This window comes from Ascaphus truei, chromosome 2, assembly GCF_040206685.1.
Source record: "Ascaphus truei isolate aAscTru1 chromosome 2, aAscTru1.hap1, whole genome shotgun sequence".
Lineage (NCBI taxonomy): Eukaryota > Metazoa > Chordata > Amphibia > Anura > Ascaphidae > Ascaphus > Ascaphus truei.
Window position 1 is genome coordinate 8,097,289 of NC_134484.1, and position 23,222 is coordinate 8,120,510.

General features: G+C 48.2%; 1 protein-coding gene across 1 annotated transcript in view; it reads right to left on the bottom strand.

Annotated features, from left to right (window-relative positions):
• ARHGAP39 (Rho GTPase activating protein 39) overlaps positions 1-23,222 on the bottom strand; it is a 346,600-nt gene that overhangs the window by 16,410 nt on the left and 306,968 nt on the right. Inside the window, exons 7-8 of the mRNA XM_075581235.1 lie at positions 12,313-12,512; positions 10,946-11,037 (exon numbers count right to left, since the gene is read on the bottom strand). Of these exons, the coding sequence (XP_075437350.1) occupies positions 10,946-11,037; positions 12,313-12,512 (292 nt within the window). The remainder of the gene's footprint in view (positions 1-10,945; positions 11,038-12,312; positions 12,513-23,222) is intronic.

Consider the following 23,222-nt stretch of genomic DNA (forward strand, 5'->3'; position numbering starts at 1 on the left):
TTACACACCCATATCGGTGTAATTATTATATTTTACTAGACTCTCGTTACACACCCATATCGGTGTAATTATTATATTTTACTAGACTCTCGTTACACACCCATATCGGTGTAATTATTATATTTTACTAGACTCTCGTTACACACCCATATCGGTGTAATTATTATATTTTACTAGACTCTCGTTACACACCCATATCGGTGTAATTATTATATTTTACTAGACTCTCGTAACACACCCATATCAGTGTAATTATTTGTAAATAGCCCCAGCAGAGGGCAGGCGCCTGTGCTATATATAACAGTGTGACTTTTACGATAACCCTTCTAGACTGATCCATGCTAAATGCAAGATAACCAGTGGTGTATTGCAGCAAAGTGGATCTGAGTCGGTAATGCACATACAGTAATACAGTATTATTATTATTATTAATATTATTATTATTATTAGTCTATATTGTATAAACAACTGCCTCATGCCTTACTTTAGTGCGTAAATAAGCACTAACCCCTAGATGGCGCTGCTCACGCAGGGATATTCTTCTGGTTGAACCTATTCCTGTCAATGATTTATTTATTTATTTTAATTACCCCTGTAAGTGAGAACTTATTTTCATGATCACTACAGTTTAGAGGCGCTTTAAAGTGCTGAAATCAATTGGATATATTGCATTTAAAGCGATGCTGACACAGTATTTAACCAAACTCAACCAGCTAGAGAGAACGGTGCCGTGTTAGAGAGAACGGTGCCGTGTTAGAGAGAACGGTGCCGTGTTAGAGAGAACGGTGCCGTGTTAGAGAGGACGGTGCAGTGTTAGAGAGGACGGCGCCGTGTTAGAGAGGACGGTGCCATGTTAGAGAGGACGGTGCCGTGTTAGAGAGGACGGTGCCGTGTTAGAGAGGACGGTGCAGTGTTAGAGAGGACGGTGCCGTGTTAGAGAGGACGGTGCCGTGTTAGAGAGGACGGTGCCGTGTTAGAGAGGACGGTGCCGTGTTAGAGAGGACGGGCCGTGTTAGAGAGGACGGTGCCGTGTTAGAGAGGACGGTGCAGTGTTAGAGAGAACGGGCCGTGTTAGAGAGGACGGTGCCGTGTTAGAGAGGACGGTGCAGTGTTAGAGAGGACGGTGCAGTGTTAGAGAGGACGGTGCCGTGTTAGAGAGGACGGTGCAGTGTTAGAGAGGACGGTGCAGTGTTAGAGAGAACGGGCCGTGTTAGAGAGGACGGTGCAGTGTTAGAGAGGATGGTGCCGTGTTAGAGAGGACGGTGCAGTGTTAGAGAGGACGGTGCAGTGTTAGAGGGGACGGTGCCGTGTTAGAGAGAACGGTGCCGTGTTAGAGAGGACGGTGCAGTGTTAGAGAGGACGGTGCAGTGTTAGAGAGAACGGTGCCGTGTTAGAGAGGACGGTGCAGTGTTAGAGAGGACGGTGCAGTGTTAGAGAGGACGGTGCAGTGTTAGAGAGGACGGTGCCGTGTTAGAGAGAACGGGCCGTGTTAGAGAGGACGGTGCAGTGTTAGAGAGGACGGTGCAGTGTTAGAGAGGACGGCGCCGTGTTAGAGGGAACGGTGCCGTGTTAGAGGGAACGGTGCCGTGTTAGAGAGGACGGTGCCGTGTTAGAGAGGACGGTGCCGTGTTAGAGAGAACGGGCCGTGTTAGAGAGGACGGTGCAGTGTTAGAGAGGACGGTGCAGTGTTAGAGAGGACGGTGCCGTGTTAGAGAGGACAATGCCGTGTTAGAGAGGACGGTGCCGTGTTAGAGAGGACGGGGCCGTGTTAGAGAGGACGGGGCCGCGTTAGAGAGGACGGTGCCGCGTTAGAGAGGACGGTGCCGCGTTAGAGAGGACGGTGCCGCGTTAGAGAGGACGGTGCCGCGTTAGAGAGGACGGTGCCGCGTTAGAGAGGACAGTGCCGCGTTAGAGAGGACGGTGCCGCGTTAGAGAGGACGGTGCCGCGTTAGAGGGAACGGTGCCGTGTTAGAGGGAACGGTGCCGTGTTAGCCGAGAGGACGGTGCCGTGTTAGCCGAGAGGACGGCACCGTGTTAGCTGAGAGGACAGGGCCGTGTTAGAGAGAACGGTGCCGTGTTAGAGAGGACGGTGCCGTGTTAGAGAGGACGGTGCCGTGTTAGAGGGAACGGTGCCGTGTTAGCCGAGAGGACGGTGCCGTGTTAGCCGAGAGGACGGTGCCGTGTTAACCGAGAGGACGGTGCCGTGTTAGCCGAGAGGACGGTGCCGTGTTAGCCGAGAGGACGGTGCCGTGTTAGCCGAGAGGACGGTGACGTGTTAGCCGAGAGGACGGTGCCGTGTTAGCCGAGAGGACGGTGCCGTGTTAGCCGAGAGGACGGCGCCGTGTTAGCCGAGAGGACAGGGCCGTGTTAGAGAGAACGGTGCCGTGTTAGAGAGGACGGTGCCGTGTTAGAGAGGACGGTGCCGTGTTAGAGGGAACGGTGCCGTGTTAGCCGAGAGGACGGTGCCGTGTTAGCCGAGAGGACGGTGCCGTGTTAGCCGAGAGGACGGTGCCGTGTTAGCCGAGAGGACGGTGCCGTGTTAGCCGAGAGGACGGTGCCGTGTTAGCCGAGAGGACGGTGCCGTGTTAGCCGAGAGGACGGTGCCGTGTTAGCCGAGAGGACGGTGCCGTGTTAGCCGAGAGGACGGCACCGTGTTAGCTGAGAGGACAGGGCCGTGTTAGAGAGAACGGTGCCGTGTTAGAGAGGACGGTGCCGTGTTAGAGAGGACGGTGCCGTGTTAGAGGGAACGGTGCCGTGTTAGCCGAGAGGACGGTGCCGTGTTAGCCGAGAGGACGGTGCCGTGTTAGCCGAGAGGACGGTGCCGTGTTAGCCGAGAGGACGGTGCCGTGTTAGCCGAGAGGACGGTGCCGTGTTAGCCGAGAGGACGGTGCCGTGTTAGCCGAGAGGACGTTGCCGTGTTAGCCGAGAGGACGGTGCCGTGTTAGCCGAGAGGACGGCGCCGTGTTAGCCGAGAGGACAGGGCCGTGTTAGAGAGAACGGTGCCGTGTTAGAGAGGACGGTGCCGTGTTAGAGAGGACGGTGCCGTGTTAGAGGGAACGGTGCCGTGTTAGCCGAGAGGACGGTGCCGTGTTAGCCGAGAGGACGGTGCCGTGTTAGCCGAGAGGACGGTGCCGTGTTAGCCGAGAGGACGGTGCCGTGTTAGCCGAGAGGATGGTGCCGTGTTAGCCGAGAGGACGGTGCCGTGTTAGCCGAGAGGACGGTGCCGTGTTAGCCGAGAGGACGGTGCCGTGTTAGCCGAGAGGACGGGGCCGTGTTAGAGAGAACGGTGCCGTGTTAGCCGAGAGGACGGTGCTGTGTTAGCCGAGAGGACGGTGCCGTGTTAGCCGAAAGGACGGTGCCGTGTTAGCCGAGAGGACGGGGCCGTGTTAGAGAGAACGGTGCCGTGTTAGCCGAGAGGACGGTGCCGTGTTAGCCGAAAGGACGGTGCCGTGTTAGCCGAGAGGACGGTGCCGTGTTAGCCGAGAGGACGGTGCCGTGTTAGCCGAGAGGACGGTGCCGTGTTAGCCGAGAGGACGGTGCCGTGTTAGCCGAGAGGACGGTGCCGTGTTAGCCGGGATGGACGGTGCCGTGTTAGCCGAGAGGACGGTGCCGTGTTAGCCTAGAAGACGGTTCCGTGTTAGCCGAGAGGATGGTGCCGTGTTAGCTGAGAGGACGGTGCCCTGTTAGCCGAGAGGACGGTGCCGTGTTAGCCGAGAGGACGGTGCCCTGTTAGCCGAGAGGACGGTGCCCTGTTAGCCGAGAGGACCGTGCCGTGTTAGCCAGGAGAATGGTGCCGTGTTAGCCAGGAGAATAGACAAGGAAAACCCGATCGGGAAAAAGAATAAAGGGTAGTCGTGATACACTTAATGGCTAAGTGGTGTTTAGAAGAGTGCAAGCTTTCAGGACCACTTGAATCCCAGGCATGTTACAGTATACATCATATTGGGTTCTGAGCTTACAGGGGCTGTGCGTGTGTATGTGCGCGCGCGCTCACACACACACACACAGACATATATATATTACAGGGGCTGTGTGTATGTGCGCACACACACATATATTACAGGGGCTGTGTGTATGTGCGCACGCACACACATATATTACAGGGGCTGTGCGTATGTGCGCGCGCACACACATATATTACAGGGGCTGTGCGTGTGTGCGCGCGCACACACATATATTACAGGGGCTGTGTGTATGTGCGCGCGCACACACATATATTACAGGGGCTGTGCGTGTGTATGTGCACGCGCACACACATATATTACAGGGGCTGTGCGTGTGTATGTGCGCGCGCACACACATATATTACAGGGGCTGTGCGTGTGTATGTGCGCGCGCACACACATATATTACAGGGGCTGTGTGTATGTGCGCGCGCACACATATATTACAGGGGCTGTGCGTGTGTATGTGCGCGCTCACACACACACACATATATATATTACAGGGGCTGTGCGTGTGTATGTGCGCGCTCACACACACACACACATATATATTACAGGGGCTGTGCGTGTGTATGCGCGCGCTCACACACACACACATATATATTACAGGGGCTGTGCGTGTGTATGTGCGCGCGCTCACACACACACACATATATATATTACAGGGGCTGTGCGTGTGTATGTGCGCGCTCACACACACACACATATATATTACAGGGGCTGTGCGTGTGTATGTGCGCGCGCACACACACACATATATTACAGGGGCTGTGCGTGTGTATGTGCGCGCGCACACACACACATATATTACAGGGGCTGTGCGTGTGTGCGCACACACATATATATATATATATTACAGGGGCTGTGCGTGTGTATGCGCGCGCTCACACACACACACATATATATTACAGGGGCTGTGCGTGTGTATGTGCGTGCGCTCACACACACACACATATATTACAGGGGCTGTGCGTGTGTATGTGCGCGCTCACACACACACACATATATATTACAGGGGCTGTGCGTGTGTATGTGCGCGCGCACACACACACATATATTACAGGGGCTGTGCGTGTGTATGTGCGCGCGCACACACACACATATATTACAGGGGCTGTGCGTGTGTGCGCACACACATATATATATATTACAGGGGCTGTGCGTATGTGCGCGCGCACACACATATTACAGGGGCTGTGCACACGCACAGCCCCTGTAATACACACACACACACATATTACAGGGGCTGTGTATGTGCGCACACACACACACACATATTACAGGGGTTGTGTATGTATATGTGCACACACACGCACACATATTACAGGGGCTGTGTATGTATATGTGCACACACACGCACACATATTACAGGGGCTGTGTATGTGCGCACACACACGCACACATATTACAGGGTCTGTGTATGTGTAAGTGCGCACACACGCACACATATTACAGGGGCTGTGTACAGTATGTGCGCGCACACACACACACACATATTACAGGGGCTGTGTATGTGCGCACACACACACACGCACACATATTACAGGGGCTGTGTATGTGTGCACACACATATTACAAGGGCTGTGTATGTGCGCACACACACGCACACATATTACAGGGGCTGTGTATGTGCGCACACACACACGCACACATATTACAGGGGCTGTGTATGTGCGCACACACACACGCACATATTACAGGGGCTGTGTGTGTGTGCACACACACACGCAAACATATTACAGGGGCTGTGTATGTGCGCACACACACACGCACACATATTACAGGGGCTGTGTATGTGTATGTGCGCACACACACACGCACATATTACAGGGGCTGTGTATGTGCGCACACACACACACACACGCACACATATTACAGGGGCTGTGTATGTGCGCACACACACACGCGCACACATATTACAGGGGCTGTGTATGTGCGCACACACACACGCGCACACATATTACAGGGGCTGTGTATGCGCACACACACACACGCACACATATTACAGGGGCTGTGTATGTGCGCACACACGCACACATATTACAGGGGCTGTGTATGTGCGCACACACACACGCACACATATTACAGGGGCTGTGTATGTGTATGTGCGCACACACACACGCACACATTACAGGGGCTGTGTATGTGTGCACACACACACGCACACATATTACAGGGGCTGTGTATGTGCGCACACACACACGCACACATATTACAGGGTCTGTGTATGTGTATGTGCGCACACACACGCACACATATTACAGGGGCTGTGTATGTGCGCACACACACACGCACACATATTACAGGGGCTGTGTATGTTAAAGTAAAACCCTAAAGAAGGTGCCTGTGTGGCCCTAAAGGCTTGCATTCTATTTAAACTTCAGTTAGCCATTAAAGAGATCACATCTAACCTTATGTTTGTTCTTTTTTTTCCTCTCCAATAAGCTTTATTTCTGCAAATTCAACCAATGACCTCATTAAGCGCACACGGACTTGTAGGGTATTCGAGTCACACTAATAATCATTGGTATTTTGCCAAGAACCTTAAAATGTCGCCCTCATGTCCCGGACTAAAGTTAGGAATAATAAGCCACTTGTGTCTGGGAGAAGGTAACTCTGATAAACCAGACCTAAAAACAGCACGGATCATGGGGTCTGTGAATGCTAAAATATTCCTACCCAAGTCATCCAAAAAGCTAGCTCCGCTGTGCAGCCCAAACCCACCAAGTACTACCCACTGCAAGAGACGGGCCAGAACCTCACCAGCATCTACCGGCTGCCTGAAGGATTTACAGATAGGTGGGAGATATGCATCAAGCGTCACAAACTGGAGCATTGCCTCATCTGAACTCCGGGCGATGTCAATGCCTCAAGATGCTTTGCTCTAAAGGCGGTCCTCGATTATCCACCGGAATCCGTTCTGGAAGTAGCGTTGGATAGTGAAACCGTTGTAAAGCGAGTCCCATGTTAATCAATGGCGGTGAGCGTTGGATAACGCATTTAGGCGTCGGATAACGCATTCTATCGTTGAAAAACAGCCCGTAGGGTTGCATTGCAAAGCGTTGGATATGCCATTCGTTGTAAAGTGAAACGTTGGATAGCGTGGACTACCCGTATTTGATGCTCCAAAATTGCCCCACTAGTGGCATGTGCGTTTTGGGTACTGGTTTTAGGAGGAGGTAGAGGAGGGGATAGTCGGACCATTATGAGATGTCTGTGACGAGTCCAGTTTTCGTATCTCTTTGGGTCAGGCTTCACGACGCACAGATGTGGGGTGTCGCACACCCCGATCAAGAGTTAGCTGCCATTGACTTGAATGACACTGAATTGTGGAAAATCTTTATGGCTTTAACATAACCATGTGGACATACAATGCATTTGGTTACAGAGCAGCATATTATAGTACAGAAAACCAATACAAATACCCCATCCATGGAGTGCTAAATGCAGCACAAGAACACATCCCTTAGTGTGCGTCTCGCTGTTATTTGTGTTGTTGCGGGAGAACAATCTTCTCAGCCGCGATGACTAACGGTAAATAACTTTTCAATGGATACTGTGATCATCCTGTGTACGAATAACAAGCTGCTCACTTTTAAATCCATTCCTTTGTTGCTGCGGGTCTCTGCAGACCTTATATAACATTAATATGCATAGCTGGGAAAGAGAGAGAGATGGAGAGAGATGGAGAAAGACATAGCAGGAGGTACACCGAGAGCACGAAAAGCTTTGTGTAAATTAGATAAGAAATACACTGTATACTGAACAATGCTGGTTTCTGACAGCAAATCTGTAAGGGGGAGAAACAGGGTATTGTCTCGGGAGACCGGGACTTCTAACACTTTTATACCGGGATCAGTCACCAGGCAAAACAAGGAAATGGAAGTGGAGTTTATTCGGGTAAACCCGCGTACACACAATGAATACACAAAATACAGACGAGAAACACACTTACTGGGTCTCTGGGGGTGAAAACTAGGCTAAAATAGGACCAGTATACAGCTCTCCAGGACCAGTATACAGCTCTCCAGGACCAGTATACAGCTACCCAGGACCAGTATACAGCTACCCAGGACCAGTATACAGCTACCCAGGACCAGTATACAGCTCTCCAGGACCAGTATACAACTATCCAGGACCAATATACAGCTATCCAGGACCAGTATATACAGCTCTCCATGACCAGTATACAGCTCTCCAGGACGAGTATACATCATTCTTTAAGCTGAGCCCCGCTTCACTCGTCCCCCATGGGAGTACTTCCGGTTTCTCGTCTTCGCAAGCTGTGTGCACGCTGACTCCGGAGACACATCGATCTAGAAGGTTGTGAGTAGTAACCTTTTCTTCAACGTTCATGTCAGTCTGTTATTCAGGACTTTCATTGGTCTTAACTCCAGGAGCCAGTACCCTTTAGCCACAAGAGGATCTGTTTCTTTCACGGCCCTGAACCCCTCAAGGTACTATCATAGGGTTCATGTTCTCCATCATGAGATTATATGCATGACATATGCCTATTTCGAAGTGTCCGGATTTTATACTATCCTCGACCAAGCAATCTTTGCACGGGTTACATGTACGTTCAAAATTGTGAACTCAGAGTTGTTTGTTCTGAGCACTGATACTGGACTTCTGTTCCGTTTTCCCCTAAATATCTCAGGAACCTGGTGGTCCAGCTGTGAGTAGTGGTGTTTAACTCAGGTGGACCCCACAAAAACCAGGAGGAGAAACGGCTTCATTAAAGTCCTCACGCAAACACACACACACACACAAACACAGCACCAGAATACGCTCTCCCACACTGGCGTTTTCCAACAGGCTCCCTGAGGATACAGTATTTCCGGTGCGGAGCATGGGCTGGGAGAGAGGTTAGCACAATGTGCAAAGCTAAAGAAACAGAAAGTGAAGGATTTGTTATAAGAAATCAACAAGATAAACAATTCCAAGAATGAATATTGATTGAAAGTCCTGCCAATATCCTGATCAGAAAAAGGTTGCATGTACTGTATTAATCATTTGATTTTCAAACACTTCACTATCCTCCTCTGCTCTCAGATGAACCTTATTTCTATTACGACATAATAATCAAAGTTATGTTTCATTTTATACAATGCTCAGTGCAGGATATAGCTGTATAACAAAGAATGCTATTAATTTAACCTGCATCCCTAAAGGATAGCACCCCTCCTTCACCCCACACCCCTCAAGAATAGCACCCCTCCTTCACCCCACACCCCTCAAGGATAGCACCCCTCCTTCACCCCCTACCCCACAAGGATAGCACCCCTCCTTCACCCCACACCCCTCAAGGGTAGCACCCCTCCTTTACCCCACACCCCTCAAGGATAGCAACCTTCCTTCACCCCACACCCCTCAAGGATAGCACCCATCCTTCACCCCACACCCCTCAAGGATAGCACCCATCCTTCACCCCACACCCCTCAAGGATAGCAACCCTCCTTCACCCCACACCCCACAAGGATAGCACCCATCCTTCACCCCACACACCTCAAGGATAGCAACCCTCCTTCACCCCACACCCCTCAAGGATAGCAACCCTCCTTCACCCCACACCCCTCAAGGATAGCACACATCCTTCACCCCACACCCCTCGAGGAAAGCAACCCTCCTTCACCCCACACCCCTCAAGGATAGCACACATCCTTCACCCCACACCCCTCAAGGATAGCAACCCTCCTTCATCCCACACCCCTCAAGGATAGCACCCATCCTTCACCATACACCCCTCCAAGATAACACCCCTCCATCACCCCACACCCCTCGAGGATAGCACCCCTCCTTTACCCCACACCCCTCAAGGATAGCACCCCTCCTTTACCCCACACCCCTCAAGGGTAGCACCCATCCTTCACCCTACACTCCTCCAAGATAACACCCCTCCTTCACCCCACTCCCCTCAAGGATAGCACCCCCTCCTTCACCCGACAATTGTAGCAGTACCCCTCCCTCATTCAGAATCACATTTTATTTGGTATAAACGTTAGAGCTCATTAGCTTCCATATTATGAACATTTGAACATTATATATATATATATATATATATAAAAAAAAAGTTATTTGTCCATTTGAATAGATACTTTGTGACAAATATCATTATGATACAATTCTTAATATCACTATTTTTTTTTGTTATTGTCCAATACATAACATTGTTATACATAACATCGAATAACACTGTAAAGACAATGATTTCTGGTCCTTAAAACAAGAATACAAAACCACAAACACAGATGAATAATCACCCATCATAGCGGCGGCGCAGTCAGCAAGCCGCCCCAGGTAAAACCTCACGCTAAACTAGAAGCAGAGAACGCAGCACTCCATGTCCCAAGCACAAACCAGCGCACGGAACTTAAAGGAGCAATTAAAGCAGGGGGCCTCCGGAGTGGGACCACATTCCTTTCAGTCAGCTCAGGGGACCCCCCTGCTTCCCGACCTCAGAAGGTGCCGGTATCTCGGCAAAGTTTAAAGATCCCACATCACGCGGGCCAAATCGGAAAGCCGAAGATGAGGTCCTGTCTTCCTACTGGCCCGCAGGACGCGGGAGCTTTGAAATTCCACCATTAAGTGAACCCTGCGAGCCGAGCAGCAATCGGCGCCCCGGTATCTCCAGAAGCTTCAATCCGATGTTAAAAAATTTCCATCAAAAAAATGAATAAATAAAAATGCCATTTTGGTACAGAATTGCCGCTTTAAAGATCCCATATTATTGGACACAACGTTCAAACATTTCCGTCTCGCTTAGGATCTCTTATATTCACATCTCAGAGCTTAACACATTTATGCTTCTTTGAACCTACGTGTAGCTCGAAACAAACATATCGTGTAAACCATTTTTGATAGGATTAAATGTTTCCACTTTTCCCCCTTTTCTGCCATAAAACAATCCATCAGAGTAAGGCGTCCCCATCCCCACGCCCTCCGTGAAAGTGACGTTGCAGGTTCCAGAGATCGTTAGCCTCATTAGTCTCAGTAATCCTTACCTGGAACATGAGGATCTTCCAGCCCCGTGGGGATTTTCCATTGATCGACCTGCAGCTTCAGTGCATTGACTTCATCAATGTCTCCAGGTACTCTGAAAGGGCAAAGCCGATCAATACAGGTGGAGACAACTTCAGGGGAGATCACAATCTATTTATACATCTGAACAAGGAACACGGCACTGTATACTTATGTTGTTCTTGTTCCTACTGTTGAGTAGAAATATCACGATTTTAATGAAAACTACACGTTTCAGGACTATCGTATCTTTAGAAAGAGCTGATGAACAAGGGCCAGGTCAACAGAGGGCCAACATTTTTATCTGTTGGCAAATCTCGTGTAAGCGGTGTCCCGAAAATGTATTTGTCCTGGAACGAGGTCGCTGACAAAATAATGTACTGTATTTTGTTTTCAACAGATGATTACTGTAATGGTGACATACGAAAGACAGAAATGCCCAATGCTACATCCAATGTGACAAAATACATACAGCAGTAACATACTTCAATATTCTCGTGAGTAAGGGTCCTTTAGTTAAACCCTTTGGCCAAAGCGACATAAGCCTGCAAGTCACGTCACGGCATGACCAGTAAGCAGGTCCTAACACTACCTGTGAAAACACTAATTTACCCCTGCTGGAGGGAGAATGACCCCAGTGGGTCTGTCCACACAGGAACATGAAAAAACCTCCTACTTTAAAAAGTGTGGTGGGGTGAGCTTAAACTCTGGGAGGAGGGGCCACTGTTGTAATGGTAACATGTCATACCTCAGTTACCGGTTCGTCTCCCGAGAACCTGGAAATGTAGGACGATTACCATTTATGAAGTACCAGTGAAGCCCTCAACTGTGAAGTAGGAGCAGCATGCAAAGCTTGGCCAAGTAACATCTCCCTATCTGGGCTCCCTAAATATAGTGTAGCTAGTGTATGGAGTGCTGTACATAGATTCTTGACAGACACAATGGGCCCAAGTTCAATATACTACGTAGCCATTTTGCCCTTGCGCAGGAAGATGGAAAGCTCATTTATTTACATTGATCTCAACTCTTCCTGAGTGGAACATCTAATTTAGTGGCTCTCTGCTTTGAAGAACTGACTATCTGTAAGAAATAAGGCACTGCAAAAATGCTTGGGACCGACACAAGACTAAACCCAAATATGAAAGGCACAAGGACCTAATAGGGGTCCAGGTTGCACAGCAAACTAGATGGGTCACGTGGTTATCTCCCTTTAAATATTAAGTTTCCAAATGAAGTGATTTTCTCCAGGTCATGAGGCGGTGGCGGCATGGGGACTGGAATCGGATTCTTCTACTTGGAAACCAGTTTCTTCCCCAATAGACTTTGTAACTACAAAAAGATTTGTCTGTACCTGAAAATGCCCTCAGTCTGGTCCCCGTTCAGTGCCAGCACCTCCTCAGACAGCCGGGTTTGCACCCAGGGCAGCTGCCGGTCGGGGTATCTCTCCTTCTGCATGTTCATGATCTCCTGTAACGAGCTGCAGAACATCGAGGCGCTAAACACCGCGTTCCGCGCGTGCCGGATCTCTTCCAGGTTTGGCTTCTTTAGGCCCTTTAATATACAAAAGAAGAGGAACAGAAATGCAATAAACTGGAATTCACATATGAAAATAAGGGGTCCCCTACCCACGCCGGGTTCTCGCTTGTTCATGTCTCAATAAATAAAATTCACACGTACCAATATATGCGCGCGCTACTCCAGAGGGGTCAACTCCCGTCCTCAAGCCACCCCCCCTCCCCTCAACAGGTCAGGTTTTTAGGATATCCCAGCTTCAGCACAGGTGGCTCAATCAGAGGCTCAGTCAAAGACAGTCAAAGACTGAGCCTTTTATTGAACCACGTGTGCTGAAGCATGGACTGATTGAGCCACCTGTGCTGAAGCAGGGATATCCTGAAAGGGGGCTTGAGGACTGTAGTTGAGTCTCCCTGTTCTACTCCAACACATGGTCTGATTTGGATTTTTGCGATGCAGAAGCTGGCGGTCCGTGCCCTGTACATAACTGCGCCCCAGACCGCGCAGAACATCGCAATGACAGGTTATCCCATTTGTATTACATTTTTAACTGAAAGAAGCTTTTATAATTTATCCTTAAAATACCTTTCAATTTATGGAACCATACTCCTCCTACGATTATGGAAATAACAAAATCATTTTAGTCCTGAAAAAAAGCTAATGAGTATATATATATATACTGTATATGGATTATTTCACGTTTTTCATGGATTACTTGTTTTAAAATCGCCAAAGCCGCGAGGTCGCAGAATGAATGAGCGCGCTGCTTTTACCACCTCAAATGAGACAAGCCACAGGATGCTGGTGGAATGTGTAAGTGTAATGCACAGAAGTGCAAAGCGCTCTCACATTTCACAAATATCGCGGTCACTAATTGGTGCGACAGATTTCAGTGGGGTCTTAAACACGTTCATCCTAAAAATGTACGGAATCCAGTGAGTCACCTCCTGTAAAAGTGGTGTGGCGCCTGTTAGTGCCGATCATGTAAAAAAAGATATAGATTTTTGTCAAAATTCCTACAACTCGCCACCCCCTCATTCCCAATAAACTCTCCCCCCCCTATTATTCATCTTTGTATCGCCCCACTTCTGCATTTTACCTACTCTCCCCATTGCCCAACATCCCTCCTGAACCTCGTCCTTCCTCGCACCATTCTTCCCTCTCTCCCTTTACCCAGCATGCTCCTGCTGCTGGATTTTAGGTGCATGCGTTACCCATTTCCACCTTCTGGAAGCTCTTCTCTGTTCTGATTCCACTCATCCAGAAAGGAGGTGCTGGGAGTAACAAGTCTTGTGTCTCAGACAGTGCTCTGCCTCACCCAGAGAGCACCCTTTCCCCAGCCCTGTCTAAAGACTGCCTTTACCACTGCACATGAACTGGAACCCATAGTCAAACATCTGGACATGTCTACAAAGCAGCCCTGAGTGATAAGACAACTCCCAAGTCAATGGACTTAAGATATCCTCCAGTGGCAGCACGTGTATGGAAGAAAGAGACAGATAAACTGAGCAATTTCCCCCTAAACAAACATCTGTTGATTTTCTCTGCACTATTTGTATATTCTGGTGACTAAAATGCTGCTTCTACTCTCTGGCTTCCTTTCATATAAATCTGACTCGTACACCGAGGCAGATTCCCAGACATCAGAGAGCATTTTGCCGGCATGCAAGAACAGAAACACCGCCTGACAGTCCCGAGCCGCTTTGCTGTGAAAGGTCCGGCTCGCATGTTCCAGCGTCAGGCATAAGAACGCCGCGCGCGCAGAGCAGGGCAGTGGGATCAAAGCCATTAGGAAATTGCCTAAAGTGCTTCTGCATACAGTTCATCTCAGCGAGTGGGCATTAGGAGGGGTAGAAGACGGGGAAGAAAGGCTGCGTCTTGATGTTAGAGGAAAAAAGGACTCGGCTGTTATTCTGAATTTTGCTACAAACTGTATTGCTCTCTGCTGAAGCCTTATATAATCTCATTGGGACTCATCTCATGTCCCACGTAGGGCCAAAGTGAGCTGCCAGCCAACGAGTATACTGTAACCCCTTCACTGACAGAGGGGACAGCTCTGCAATGCGCAGGTGGGCCCCTCGGGGAGCGAAAGTGTTAATAGGATCTATATTCCTTATTTATTTATTATTAAAAACATTTAAAAAAAAGATATCTTTCAATCATTTAGGAAAATGGCCTTGGAATCCTTTGTAAGCAATGAAACCCGGGCCGTGGCAGATATTTATTTCCACTCCCAGGAGCGCGGTGTGTGCGTTTCTCTGCAGGTTAAAGGTGCAATCCTACACAGTCAGAAAAGAGTGCCAGCCCCTTTGTAAAACGGGCCGCTAGTGTTCTCTCGCTCGCGCTCTCTCTCTCGCGCTGTGTAACCAAAGTCTCACTACATCCCTGCGCTAACCCTAACAGACCTCGGGACAGGCGGTTTTAGGGGAAACGCTTATTTTCTCCTGCGCTGATAAATACAGTACTGCCCACTCCTCTCCTGCGCTGATAAATACATTACTGCCCACTCCTCTCCTGTGCTGATATATACAGTACTGCCCGCTCCTCTCCTGCGCTGATACAGTACTGCCCGCTCCTCTCCTGTGCTGATATATACAGTACTGCCCGCTCCTCTCCTGCGCTGATACAGTACTGCCCGCTCCTCTCCTGCGCTGATATATACAATACTGCCCGCTCCTATCCTGCGCTGATATAGTACTGCCCGCTCCTCTCCTGCGCTGATAAATACAGTACTGCCCGCTCCTCTCCTGCGCTGATAAATACAGTACTGCCCGCTCCTCTCCTGCGCTGATAAATACAGTACTGCCCGCTCCTCTCCTGCGCTGATAAATACAGTACTGCCCACTCCTCTCCTGCGCTGATAAATACAGTACTGCCCGCTCCTCTCCTGCGCTGATATATACAGTACTGCCCGCTCCTCTCCTGCGCTGATAAATACAGTACTGCCCGCTCCTCTCCTGCGCTGATATATACAGTACTGCCCGCTCCTCTCCTTCGCTGATATATACAGTACTGCCCGCTCCTCTCCTGCTCTGATAAATACAGTACTGCCCGCTCCTCTCCTGCACTGATAAATACAGTACTGCCGCTCCTCTCCTGCGCTGATAAATACAGTACTGCCGCTCCTCTCCTGCGCTGATAAATACAATACTGCCCGCTCCTCTCCTGCGCTGATAAATACAGTACTGCCCGCTCCTCTCCTGCGCTGATAAATACAGTACTGCCCGCTCCTCTCCTGCGCTGATAAATACCCCCTCCCAGCTAAGAGAAACAGAAGTAGAGGGTCTTCCATGTCTGCTTTCATTGGGCTGACCACTCCATTGGTTCCGTGAGCCCGATCATCCCCTAGAAAAAGAGTATTTGTGCCATGACAAGCCTGGTACATTAGGGCCTCTGCCTGGTCAAAACATGAGTCCACCCTAAAAACATACTTCATTATTGTTATTATTATTTTGTACAAAATCTCAGCTGTTGGAGGTTAGTGGCTCCTCCCTCCCAGGGTTTCAACTCGGCCCCTAACCACTACCCAAGTGAGCAGGTCTTTTTCATGTTGCTGAGTTTGGACAGATTTAATGTGATCATTCTTCCTCTAATGATAGAGGTAAATGAGAATTTAAATCAGGTAGTGTTAGGACCTGCTAATTTGGTCATGCCTTGATGTGGCTAGCCGGCTTATAATGCTTTGGCCAAAGGGTTTAACTAAATGACCCTCTTTTAAGAGAATATATAGGTATTTCACTGTGTGTATTTTTGTCATATTGGATGTAGCTTTGGGCTTTTCTGTCTTTTGGAGCAAAGCGAAAACAAGGTTCTCATTTGCATTGTTTAGAGATGATACAGCACAAAATGACTGGTGGTTCTCATTAATAAAGTCTGCCCAGCTCCTACAGATTAAATATTCATAGGACTCTCTTTCTCTCATTCATTGCAGCAGTACTGAGAAGCAGGCGACTTGTACATGATCGTGTGGCTGGAGGTCGGGGGAACGAGCATCTCAAACCATCTTCTTTCTGACCTAGGGATTCCGTCTGGCAGGGTTATTTTTTCATAGAAATCTGTGCGTTTTTAAAAAAAAAATTATTTCGTTTTCATTTCATTATAAAACCTGTGTTTCTCAGCATTAGCAATGAAAAGACATTGACACGTGAATTTGGTGTTTACCGCGGCACTTTTTTCGTTCCCATACTCTGCCGTGCAATTTAACAGGATAGAGGCTTCCTTTCCGGTGTTGATCGGCTTTTACCGAAAGTGCGAGATGATCGGTCGTGGTGTTTTTTTTCCCGGTTAAAACCTAAATCCGGATTCCCTAATCTTAACACATAAATGGGGTTTTTTAAACCACGAGCCCGGTATTGAATCTTACTGTCATTTGTGTGCTGGGAACATTTTAATTTTTTTTTTTAAATAAAAATATGTATTTGCGGTTTGGATATACAGTATTATAGTTCGTTTTTCATGCGATGTATAGAAGAGACGGTTTATTTGATGTATCCCTGTGAGATGGGATAAATAACTTGCAGGAAGGAATGGTAATTGGAAGTATATTATAGAGAAAGGAGTATTTCATGAATAAACAAACACTGTGGGTCACGCTGATTATTACGATCTAAGCTGCTACCATAGCATTTAAAATCCGGAAATATGCCATATAAAACTGTTTTTAATCCTTGGGCACTTTGACGAGGCCAAAACCGCAAGGTGCCCAGCTGCCTCTTTCTATAACCTCTGCAGATCAAAGCCGCGTCTACAGTGAAATCGGACCACACACACTGCGCTTTGTAAATAAACTATTTACCTTCATTACTCTTTAGATCAAATGTTGCAAAATCACGGGGGGTGGGGGGGTTCAACATGAAGAACTTAAAGTAACTTAAAGAACCAAGGCACAGCCACCCTACATTTTGCTTTGCGGGGGGGGGGGGTTTAGAGTATTAAAATATATCCAAGTGTGGCTGGCATGAAAGTCCCCGAACCATCTTAGATTAGTGGGCCAATGGCCATATGAGGATGCAATGATCAATCAAAGAGCAGAGGTTTGCCATGACCCCATTGGTTTGGCATGACCCGATTGGTTTGGCATGACCCCATTGGTTTGGCATGACCCAATTGGTTTGGCATGACCCCATTGGTTTGGCATGACCCAATTGGTTTGGCATGACCCCATTGGTTTGGCATGACCCAATTGGTTTGGCATGACCCCATTGGTTTACCTGGCACAATCCCAGACCTCACAAGGACCCAGATTACCAACACGGTGCCAAGGTTTAACATCTGTAAGGACTATGGTCTTGCAACCGCTCTGTGAATCCTCCCGAGCACCACCGCACACGCGCGGGGTGCCAACGGACCGCACTCCTTACCCAACGCCCGCAGCGTGCATGCGCACCAGGATGGCGTCATCTGACGCCGCGGATTTAGGCTCCGCCTCCGGATCGTGCCGCACACTACCTGTGCGCGGCGCTTGCACGTGCACCACAACCCCAAGCTCCGTGTCAACGTTCATTAGCTGCACAAACAGCTACACCTGCTCGTTGAACCCTGGACCTATCGCAGAGACCGCGCCCCGCTCCAACCTCCATGGGGGTGGGCTGATCCAGCCTATATATGCTCAACAATGTCATAGGAACATTGGCTGAGCATAGATACTTGTTACCTGTTTTTGCCCTTGCTGTTCCTGCCTTGTCCCTGTCCTGTTGCTTTGTTCCAGTTTTGATCTTCTCTGTACCGAACTGGCTTGCTTTGACTACCCCAACCTCTGGCTCCTGATCTTGGCTACCTCTGACTCCTCGCTCCTCTCTATACCTGAGCTCGGCATTGCACCTCGAACACTCTCCACTCTCCAACTCTGACCTTGGCAAACGTACCTTCTACGCTCCGGATATCGCCTACGTTGAACTCAGCAAGTATAAAGACTACTCTGATCTCTATATCACGGACCCGGCTGTCAAGACAAACCTACACTCCGGACGTGGCCCCCGTGCCTGTGGCTGGTGTTTGTTACTACTCCCATCTCAGTACCCGGGCCTCGTCTTGTTTGTGGTGAGCACAGCGTGACAGTATCCATATGATTGGGAGTAAAGGTGTGCTAAAGCTTAGCCTTCTTTTGTGGATCTGGGACAAAATGTCCTAAAATCCCTTGTAACCCTTTGTGTTGTTAGCAGTGGATATCACCACCTCGGTAAAACCGAAGTGTTGATAAGGAGATTGCCACCTGCACAATCTGTATGTAGTTACATGGCTAGTACTAACAAATCAGTCTATATACATCACGCGCCTTGAGAGTGATGGCCGTATATGTATGAGGAATGTGTCCAGAATTATACTCTGCAAAATGGCTCGAAATCTGGCAAAATAATACTCGGATACTTGGGTAAAAACACTGCTTTTGGGATTACGAGTGTACAATCTGACTGCCGAGTATACTGTATAATAAGCACTTTCTATTTTGTGGATGGGGTATCATGTTAGCTCATAGAATAGGAACAATAAAAACAAAGTGTGAGATAAAGACGATCCCTTTTCATTACGAACGGACACTACAAGGGAACTGCAAGTTTCCAGGAGCACTGAAGATTACAGTTCCCTTGTAACATCAGTTAATAAACGATTACAAGTTATTGATTTTATTTGACAGTCCTTTCCTAGGTGTAGGACCAGCATCTGAACCAGTTCTGTGCTGAGAGCGGTAACAGAAAGCAGCCGGGCATTCCCAACGATAAAGGAACGTGGCTAATGGGATGAGAGCGCACATTAATGTGCACACCACAAAAGAACAGTGCTGGCCCATGGACCATTGTCTGAGAAGCATATAGCTTTAATGACTCATTACCATGGGGTTTTGCGAATCCATGCTCAGCGCTGAATCCACTGCACAACACAGGTTGTGTCCTACACCGTACTGCAAATAGAACTGAAGGTTGCCATGACAACAAGAGCAGCTCTGTTCTATTCCCCGTCATACCTTTGTCATAATAATGACACCCCACTTACAGTAATTCCACGGCACAACATGGAAAGGCCTCACATTTGTTCCAATTGTTATTATAATTATGACAACATGAAAGCGGTCCCAACCTTTTAAACAGAATTGTCTAGTACACACAGTTTTAGAAGGGTGAGAACTCCTGTAATTGTGTGTGTGGAACCACACTGATCGTTTGTTAGTAATAATATTTTAATGTTGATATATACACTATTCCAAGACATTTGTATTGTCTTTCCCCGATCAGGAATCCCCATAATGCACCTCTAAAGTCTTCGCTGCGCTACCGAGCCATCCTTGAAAACCGAACAAATTCAGGGGAATGAAGACAAGCAACGGATGGGAGAAGATTCTGGAGCTCCACTGGGCTCGCCACAAGACAAAGAGGAAAAGAACGGCACCCAACACGTATTGATGTAGTTATCCCAGTGAACTCTGCCGTTTCATCAATGGTACTCCCCGATATTTAGCTGGAAGAAAATGTACGCGCACTGGTCCACTGTGGCAGGTCACTCACCCACCACAAGGGGCAGCGTAGGGAAGATCACGGCTGCAGCTGGAGAAAGTCTTTTGAAGCAGACCTGCCAATCACCACTCCGCATGCTGAAGTCGTGCCCCACAATGCCACACACGTAGCGCAATGCAACATATTGTGGGCATGCAATTTTGGGAAGCAGAGCGCCGACTGATCTCTCTGGTTCCAAAGAGGCCCTTCTGCAGTTGCAGGTCTCTCTGCTCCCCACACCACCCCTAATTTGAGCTTGTCACTGGCATGTGGACAAGTGTTTTTATTGAGCGCTACTAATGCAAGCCATGGAAGATGAGACACTGTCACTTTTCTCACAGCCCTCATTGATACAAACTTTCACATCTTGGCCAATCCTTTCTTGCACTTGTGGAGCCCCTCATCGTGTTAGGGACGAATCAGAGAGGCACGTGAACACCTCCTCGTTGCTGTGTTAAAGGCCAAGAACCCGCTTAGCAAGGTAGACAGTAAAGTAATACTAATAAAATCACACCCTGCCATTTCTATTATGCTGGTTCCTTTTTTTTTTTTTTTTTTTAGGTCAACTAAACAGCATTTGAAATTTTTGCAAGAAAGTCTAACACAGACTAACCCAGAAAGCATATGAATGTAAGATTTGAAGGGAAGCAATTTCTTCCTTCAATGGTTTACTTTTGAAGCATTGCGCTTCTATTCCTGTATTGTGTATTCATCAGGAGCTAAACTCTACACTGCTGGAAAGGCCTGTAGTGCATTGGTGGTGTAGGTTTGAATCCCACTTCTCACACCAGAAGAGTTGTATCTAGGAGCAAAGGTAAGTGGCAATCTATCAGGATGTGTCTGCACCATCTTCAAAGTCAGACAATGTGGCCTTGATAAATTTAGAACACACTACATGACAGTTAGATACTTGTCTGTAGTGAGTCACACACTTAGACTTGGAAGGTGAATGGACTGGAAGGTAATTTGTATGCCCTCCAGATGTTATTGAGGGAAAGAGTCTAGCGGACTTTTGGAGTATGTAATTAAACCATCCTACTCCCAAATGGATATTTACGATGGCTGCACAGTTCCTCTGCTGCATACAGAACACTCTACACAAAAAACTCTGTAGTAGATGATGTCAATTATGTTTATTATTAAACTAGCGACACATCCCAGATAACAGAAACCTCACCAACGAGCACTAGTATTATATGTATGTATATATTTATTTGTATAGCACCTTTCCGTGAACATAGCACTTCACAGTAGTAATAGACGCAACAAAATCTGAATTAACATTAAGCAAATGAGTCAATGCCCCAGAAAACATGCCATCTATATTTGATTAACGGTTTATTACCTTTTCCAATGCAGTCAACAGTTGAAATTCTCCGATAAAAAGCATATAATGTATTGGGGGCTTTCCAGTTGAAACGGGTAATTCTATATCAGCCGAAGTAGCTATGAGGACCGTTTTTGGCCACAAACACTCATATAATTCAAAGGGGACTTTTGGCCAGGAATGGAATGCACGCCGCTTCAGAGCTAGGATTTGTAGTCCCGAAGGTGCTTTGGTCATTGAACTGTGTCACATGTTCCCATAAATCAATGCTTCTGTCACGTTGAACCAACACAAATATAATTTGGCTGTGCTGGCAATATATCCACTCAGGGCCACCGGCATCGTCCATGGGCCCAGGAGAGAGTGCTGACTTGGGCTGACCCCAGCAGTGGAAGGCAAAGTCCCGGCTTGCCCCCTCCTGTCGGCGGCCCTGTATCGGATTGCTACACTAGATTCAAGTTTAAATGAACAGAAAATGATGGTGATCGCACCCAAGCAGAGGACTCAGATACTTTGTGATAGGTCACCAAGTGGTCAGCCTTATCTCACCGCATCAGGTGATCATCATGACAAATCAGCCCTATCTCACCGTATCAGGTGACCATCCCGACAAATCAGCCTTATCTCACCGGATCAGGTGCTCATCATGACAAATCAGCCTTATCTCACCGCATCAGGTGAACATCATGACAAATCAGCCTTATCTCACCGCATCAGGTGATCATCATGACAAATCAGCCTTATCTCACCGCATCAGGTGAACATTCCGACAAATCAGCCTTATCTCACCGCATCAGGTGATCATCATGACAAATCAGCCCTATCTCACCGCATCAGGTGAACATCCCGACAAATCAGCCTTATCTCACCGCATCAGGTGAACATCCCGACAAATCAGCCTTATCTCACCGCATCAGGTGAACATTCCGACAAATCAGCCTTATCTCACCATATCAGGTGACCATCCCGACAAATCAGCCTTATCTCACGGGCATCAGGTGATCATCATGACAAATCAGCCTTATCTCACCGTATCAGGTGAACATCCCGACAAATCAGCCCTATCTCACCGCATCAGGTGAACATCCCGACAAATCAGCCTTATCTCACCGCATCAGGTGAACATTCCGACAAATCAGCCTTATCTCACCGCATCAGGTGAACATTCCGACAAATCAGCCTTATCTCACCGCATCAGGTGAACATTCCGACAAATCAGCCTTATCTCACCGCATCAGGTGACCATCCTGACAAATCAGCCTTATCTCACCGCATCAGGAGAACATCCCGACAAATCAGCCTTATCTCACCGCATCAGGTGAACATTCCGACAAATCAGCCTTATCTCACCGCATCAGGTGAACATTCCGACAAATCAGCCTTATCTCACCGTATCATGTGACCATCTCGACAAATCAGCCCTATCTCACCGCATCAGGTGACCATCCCGACAAATCAGCCTTATCTCACCGCATCAGGTGAACATTCCGACAAATCAGCCTTATCTCACCGCATCAGGTGAACATCCCGACAAATCAGCCTTATCTCACCGCATCAGGAGAACATCCCGACAAATCAGCCTTATCTCACAGTATCAGGTGAACATTCCGACAAATCAGCCTTATCTCACCGCATCAGGTGAACATTCCGACAAATCAGCCTTATCTCACCGCATCAGGTGAACATCCCGACAAATCAGCCTTATCTCACCGCATCAGGAGAACATTCTGACAAATCAGCCTTATCTCACAGTATCAGGTGAACATCCCGACAAATCAGCCTTATCTCACCGCATCAGGTGAACATCCCGACAAATCAGCCTTATCTCACCGCATCAGGTGACCATTCCGACAAATCAGCCTTATCTCACAGTATCAGGTGAACATCCCGACAAATCAGCCTTATCTCACCGCATCAGGTGAACATCCCGACAAA